Here is a 7477-nt window from a genome sequence, read left to right on the forward strand (position 1 = left end):
CTGGAACGCTAACTGCTAGCTTTAAATAAACAACCAAAAAAATAGATAAACTAGCTTGCTCCTTTGGTTGATTGAATTTGGAATTCTAATACCAAACCCATTTAAAAAAATAATAAAAGTGAAAATAAATAAAGTCGAGGGCGGTCGGATGAATAAAGACGACGCCGGAAGGACAAATAAAGACGACGGAGGTTACGGTTTGACTACTCACCCGGAACGTGTCCCCGGCAGGTGTAGTAGAACTCCCTGCAGAAATCCCGGCAGAGTTGCGGCAAGTCGGGCTCTCTGTGCGGCGTCCTGCCGGGATCGGACGGCCGAAAAAGCGCCTGGGCGTTGGGGGAGCAGCGCGCACACTTGATTTCCTCCAGCAGGCGGCCACATTCCGTATCATTGCTGGAGAAGATCTAGAAAAGACCACACATGCAATGTCAATCAAGTTTGGCCTTGATTAATTGCCTCACTTTGGAACAATTGCTCGCACGCTACTTAGCGCCCGCTAGCATCCTATGATGAAAAGAAAAGTACATTTTTTGGTTGATATTTTGCCGTTCAAACGTCAGTTATCACCAGGTAAACATCCATAAAGAGTCCCAATCCACATCTATAAAAAATAATAATAATCCAAACACTAATCATTGCATAAATAATAGTTGTTTTTAACAGCCGTCAATCAAACTGACACTATTCCCCCGGACATTTCCCAACTAAAAAGACCTAACCAAAAATACACATCTGGTTCTTTACTTTAAAATAAATAACTAAATGCCTGACCAAAAATACACACCTTGTACAAGTAGTGAAGAAAATGAGTGCTTTGGCATAACTTTCCCAGACCGCATCATCCATCAAAATAGTAAGTAGTGCATGAAATGTGTAGTTTTGACTTGAATTTTTTGACCAAGCCATCAATAGAAAAGCGTACAAGCTAGTATATGTGGCCACAAGTCAGCTAAAATAGATGCAAAGTCGAGGTACAACGCAATTTAAGTACAAGTACACGCAAGTACAAGGCAAACTGTTCGTTTCTTACCGTTAGCCCACGTAAAATTAGCCAATAAATTAGCATGTCTGCATTTTCTTGCATATTAGCTGCCTTGCTAGCCTTAAAATTGCCTTAAAACTTGTAGAATTGTACAATTTCTCTCGTATAAGCCTCCCCTGATTCACAATTTTAACCTCAATTTTCATAGTTAGGGAGTACAAATAAAGTATTACTTTGAAGGGAAAATCTGAAGAAAAATCATTGCACATGGTATTTCTGTATTTTTTCGCATATTAGCTGCCTCCATAGTCTTAAAATTGCCTTAAAAATCGTATAATTGTACAATTTCTCTCGTATAAGCCTCACCTGATTCCCAATTTTCACCTCCATGTTCATGCTTTTAAGTACAAATGTATTATTTTGAAGGGAAAATCTGAAAAAAATCATCATGAGGTATTTCTGAGATACTGTATGAATCCAAAGGATAAATTCAAAAGAGTGAATACTGCATTTTTGCAAGAAAATACACTATTTTGGTAGGCAAAACTGCTAAAGTTAACCTTTTTTTAAAATTTTCTATGACATGTAGTAGGCAAAAACTGCGTTATAATTCGGGAGGTATCTTTACCCGCATTTAATCCAAAAAGAAAAACGTTGGGATTATTTATGTAGCAAATTAGCGGCAATAAAACACAAGGTAATCTGGTTTGGGTCAAGAGCAGGCGGGTTGGCAGTACTTGGCTTCTCCTTGTGAGGTCTGCATGTAAACACAAACGGGGAAAGATAGATAGACAGGCACATCGCTCCCTCGCTTTGCTATCAACAAATTAGCAGTCTGTCGAGGTCAATTAACCGCCATATACACGTCCAATCCGTTTGGATAGGGGGAGCGGTCAGAAGGCATGGCGTGATGTCATCGGCAGCCAAAAGGGGAATAGGAATTTTTCAACTTTTTGACAGTTAAAGTGCATTTTTTTTCCAATAAAAGTTTTTTTTTTAATTATTTAGACAGATTTATCTGGTAGGAGGATAGAAATAAAGTATTTTATGTTTCTGTTAACTTGGGAAAATGATAAGAATATTAGGATTTTGTCGAGGGGGCTTGATACTGTTAAGGTTAATTCGCCTCCTATGTCCATTTTCCCTACCGGTTATCCTGACAAGGTTTGCGAAGGGTGCTGGAGGATATGCTAGCCAACTGGGTGACCACTTGTATTAGTTGTCAGCCAATTGCAGGGCAGGTAAATCCATCTGTTTACATGAATTGGATGCAGAAAAAGGTCAAAGGTCAGAAATATTGTTTTGCTAGGAGTACTGTTAAGTAGCAATATATGTAAAAAAAATCAATGACGTTTTTATATTACATTTAAAAGTCAAATCATATATGAAGTATAGATTATAAAATTGTAATTTAAAAAATGAGCTATATATGACAACATATTTTTCATTTTTTCTTGAAATACAAGTAAAAATTTGCATTTTTTTGTGTTTTTTAATAGAATGCAAGTGGGAATAAAGTATTTTTAAAAACTACATAAGAGTTTTTATATGTGTAGATACATTGCTATTATTGATACTTTTACGACAAATACTACTCCCTACAGATACCCCAAATACTACATACTTTTAAGAGCACTTCTGAATATTACTGTTGACCCAAAATATACTTTTCCATAACTTTTTGAATCTCCCAACCAGCCATCCCAAAAAAAAAAAACACTTGCTATTCGGTGTCGTCAGCGACACTAAGCTCCAACAAAACACTTGTTCCTCAGAGTACGAGGTGTATGTAGTAGTTTGGCCAAAGTAGGGGGGCTGCTTCTCCCAAAGGCATTAACACTTGGACAGGGTTGATGACTGGGAGGGAAGGGGTGGGGGTGATGTTCTCCAGCTTCTCCCATTAGTGAAACCAACAAACACAATGGCCTTGTTATTCTTTGGCTATAATCAGAATGGGCTCCGTGTGTGGGCAGTGTAGCTGGGAGGAGAAGTCGACTTATTCAACCCCTTTAGACGTCCTCCTCTCTTATTTGCATGACTTGAGGAAATTAAATGATGCAATAATATGGCTTTTTTTCCCCTTTACTTTTTCCCATTACCACCCAGCAGTGCCTGAATGAATGGTTTTACATTAAAATAGAGGACGAAAAAAGGAGGGTGAAGGCACATTCAGGAATGATATAGTTGACAAATGTTACCTGAGTTGGTTTGCTGTAGGGAATGAGTTATAAATGTAGTTAGTAGTGTTTACTACTCAAAAATAGTAGTTTGACAATGAAGTCAGGTGACGTTAATACATTTTAGGTTTGAAAAAAAGGAGAGGGGGGTATTCAGGAACAATATTTGTTATTGTTTACATTTTGTCGACTCAAGCAGATATTTCTTTGTAAAATAGTTTGGTAAAACGTAGTATGACATGTGATATTGCTAAAATTGCTAAACAAATAACATTTTACGTGAACTATGTTGGTGAGGCGTTCAAGTACACAATGTTTTTTAAAAAACTTATTTACATACGTTTTGGAGAGAAACTATTTTAAAATAGTTTATCTTCACAAAATTGTCAGTTAACATAAAATGGAGGATTACAGTCGATGTTTTTCAACTTATAAGACTTATTTCGGTAAGAAAATGACACAAGTTAACGGTTCAGGGAAAAAAACGCCGTTTTACAGTACAGGTCGCATTAATCAAGTTTTACGTGAAAGCAGGTGTGACGCATTTAAAAATATCCCATTGATGTCCCGCCAGTTTTTTTTCCGCTTTACAGCCCGTAAACTTTGCAAACTAAGAAAATAACTTACGATATGGACAACGTTAAACATTCTAGAACGTTTAGCTCATTGCTAAACTTCAAAGTAAAAACGCCGGCATATTACACGAGCACTTCATAGCTAATATATCTAATCCACACACTTTTTTTTCTTTACACACAGGGTCAAAAAACCCATTCAACACGGGAATATTATCTTAAGTGCAAAAATAAATGTAATAACGTATGTAAATACTTATGCTAGCTAGTAGCCAGGTCACCAGTCTCTTTAGGAAAACCACAATCGCGGTGCGTTCAAGGACAACACTGTTGCTAGCACTTGTACCATCTCACCGAATACCCTAGAAAAAACTCACAAAACCAAAAATATATCCAACCAAACTATTAAACTGACATCGTTTACCTCATATTTCGTTTATCTTTCGCCGGTAAACTCCCGCTGTGAACCGGACAAGCTGTCACCAGCTGCGGCAAACTGACCCACGTGCCAAGCGGCAGGTATCGTAAAACGGTCCCGGAGTGACGTAAACAAACGTTTTTTTCAAAAAGTCGTTTTACGGTCCAAAAATCGAGATTACGACCTCAGTGGGAGGCGATCAACCAGCCTCCAAAAAGCACCGTAAAAACAGCGTGATAAAAGGGTAGTTAAAATAAAAAATAAAAGCCTCCGATCTTTACCCGTGCATCCCTGCGGTGTGCGATTTGGTAGGCGGCTCTCCGGGTGGGACAACAGGATACTCGCGGATAGAGCCGGTGGCAAACTTCGCCTGGTGCGGCGTTCGCGGAGGTGCTGGTGGTCGTGGTGGTACTACTGGTGGTGCTGGAGCCTCCCCCGTCTAGGAGTACTTTCCTCTCCCGTTTTTTGAGGCGTTTGGGCAGGCTGCCGTCGTAGCAGCGTCGCCGCCTGGCGCTCAATTCTCCGCCGCGTTCGGCTCCAAATTTAGCGTCTCCGCACTCCCAAACATTGACAGCGATGGCCAGCACGAGCACGAACTGCAAGTGCTTCATAATTCGAGCCAAAAAAGGTCCGTTTTCTTTCAAAAGAACGATCAAAAAATACACCAAAAATCGGAAAAATCCAAACAAATAATTCCACAATATTCCCAAAGGCTGGCGATGTAATAAAAAATATAAAAATCGAAGAGGTTTGTGAGATTAAAAACCAAATATGTGCAAGTTTATGGCGTTTCCAAGCACACGCATGCTGCAGGTGTCTCCTAAGAATGACGGTTTTCCAGAAAACGGTGATAGTTTTGTGGATAATCCAGAAAAAGGGAGATTACAAGAACGATGATAATCCCTCGTTGTGTAGGGGGGAAGCCCAAAAAGCCAATAAAAGTTCCTTCTTCTTTTGTGCGAGTCCTCAGGAGCGCTCACATGTTTTGCCTGAGCGCTTCCCTCCTTCTTTTTAACCAGTGGCGTGACGTATACGTGCGGCGGGGGCGCGCGTAGCACACACACGCACGCACACACACGGAGACGCGCGCGCACGCGCACAGGCGAGGTCGACGGTCACCTGGTTGCGGGCAAGGCTGCGGGCAAGGCTGTGTACATGGATACATTTCATTTTAGGATGGCATTTGGACCGAATTAGGATATAATTTTGGGGGGGTTAGGTCATGGGATGCCATTGACGGCTATAGACGTCCATTCTATATGAGTTGGGAGAGAGTTGGGCGTCTGTCTACTACTTCTACTACTACTACTACTACTACTACTACTACTACTACTACTACTACTACTACTACTACGACTACTACTACGACTACTACTACGACTACTACTACGACGGCTACTACGACTACTACTATGACTACTACTACGAGTACTACTACTACTACTACTAATACTTATAAAACTAATACTACAACTAGTACTATGACTACTACTACTACGAGTACTACTACTACTACGAGTACTACTACTACTACGACTACTACTACTACTACTACTACTACTACAACTACTACTACTACTACTACTTATAAAACTAATACTACAACAACAACTACTACTACTACTACTACTACTACTACTTATAAAACTAATACTACAACAACTACTACTACTACTACTACTACTACTACTACTACTACTTATAAAACTAATACTACAACAACAACTACTACTACTACTACTACAACTACTACAACAACTAATATCACAACTACCACTACTACTACAACAACTACAACGACAACTAATATCACTACTACTACAACAACTACAACTACTACAACTACTACTACAACTACTACAACAACTACTACTACTACAACAACTACAACTACTACAGCAACTACTACAACAACTACTACAACTATTACAACAACTACTACAACAACTATTACAACAACTACTACAACAACTACTACAACAACTACTACAACTACTACAACTACTACTATTATTATTATTATCATCATCATCATTATTTTTCCTTGTATTAATATTATTACTATTGTTAGTATTATTATTATTATTATTCATATCGAAAAAAAATAAAAATAACTTAACCTATACTGTTTTTTATAGTTAATTGTTTAGAGACCTAAAATAGTCAATAAAAAACATAATTTTTCCTAACCACTCAACACCTGATTTCTATTGGCCGATTCCAAACCTCTTAAAAATTAATCGATCATTTCTGATTGGATCGGGAACATCCCTAAAATTGTGATTTTTGATTAAAAAATAAAAAACACACCCCCTTCAGCATTCTAAACAAAAAGCTGTCCCATCCCTTGTTTCTATAAAAACAACTGGTAAATAAAACATGCTAATTTTTTTCAGAACATTTTGCCCGCCCGCCCGCTTGTCGATCCGCTGGAGTTTGTTAGTGCGCGGGGGGAAACAAAAAAACATGTGGAGTGCAGCTGTGGCGCACATCTGCGGCCAAATAGATCATCGCACGCGTGCACGGCGCTCGCAAAACTGCGTTTCCAAAATCCACTCATTCCGCGTTGTCATCTAGCGCTCTAATTGCGACGCGCCAAGGAATTCCAAAGCCTGCTTCCCGCGTTCCCGTTCCGACCAATGGCGTGACACCTCACTTGGCGTGTCGCTATGAGAAAATGTGAAACTTTTGACAAGTTTTACACAATAAATAAATACAAGAATCTTGTCAGGGTACTCAAAAATAATCAATCAGGACTCACACAGATCACTAAATGGGAGGATTTGATCCAGCAGAGGGCGCATGATACTCGTTGTGTTTATCATGTGATAAAAAAATGTATCTTTTTAAATTTGGGACAAAATTTCACCGCAAAAAGATTCAATTGCCCGCAACTTGAGCCAGTAAAAGGGTAAAATAACTGCGCAAAATATTCACACACCCACATATTTTCAGGTAAAAAGGTTCAAATGCTACATTCTATCCAATTAAAGGACTCAACACCCACACATTTCCCAGTTAGAAGGTTCAATCACTAGCCATTTAAGCCAATGAAAGGGTTCAACTAACCCTATATTCCAATGTAAAAATATATATCACCCACACTTTAACCATGAAAGGTTCCTCACCCACATATTTCCCACTAAAAAATTTAAACACCCACAATTAAGCCGATTTAGAAGGTCCAACACCCACATTTTACCCATGAAAAGTTCCACACCCACATATTTCCCAGTAAAAATGTTAAACACCCACACTTAATCCAATTTAGAGGGATAAATACCCACATTTTACCCATGAAAGGTTCCTCACCCACATATTTCCC

At 39.0% G+C, this 7477-nt stretch overlaps 1 protein-coding gene across 1 annotated transcript in view; it reads right to left on the minus strand.

The window, feature by feature from the left end:
- Window positions 1-5330, minus strand: part of hhip (hedgehog interacting protein) — a 30529-nt gene extending 25199 nt beyond the window's left edge. The window contains exons 1-2 of the mRNA XM_077718578.1: window positions 4434-5330; window positions 212-404 (exon numbers count right to left, since the gene is read on the minus strand). Of these exons, the coding sequence (XP_077574704.1) occupies window positions 212-404; window positions 4434-4763 (523 nt within the window). The 5' untranslated portion in view covers window positions 4764-5330. The remainder of the gene's footprint in view (window positions 1-211; window positions 405-4433) is intronic.
- Between the last annotated feature and the right edge of the window lie 2147 nt (window positions 5331-7477).

Source organism: Stigmatopora nigra, chromosome 6, assembly GCF_051989575.1.
Source record: "Stigmatopora nigra isolate UIUO_SnigA chromosome 6, RoL_Snig_1.1, whole genome shotgun sequence".
Classification (NCBI taxonomy): Eukaryota; Metazoa; Chordata; class Actinopteri; order Syngnathiformes; family Syngnathidae; genus Stigmatopora; species Stigmatopora nigra.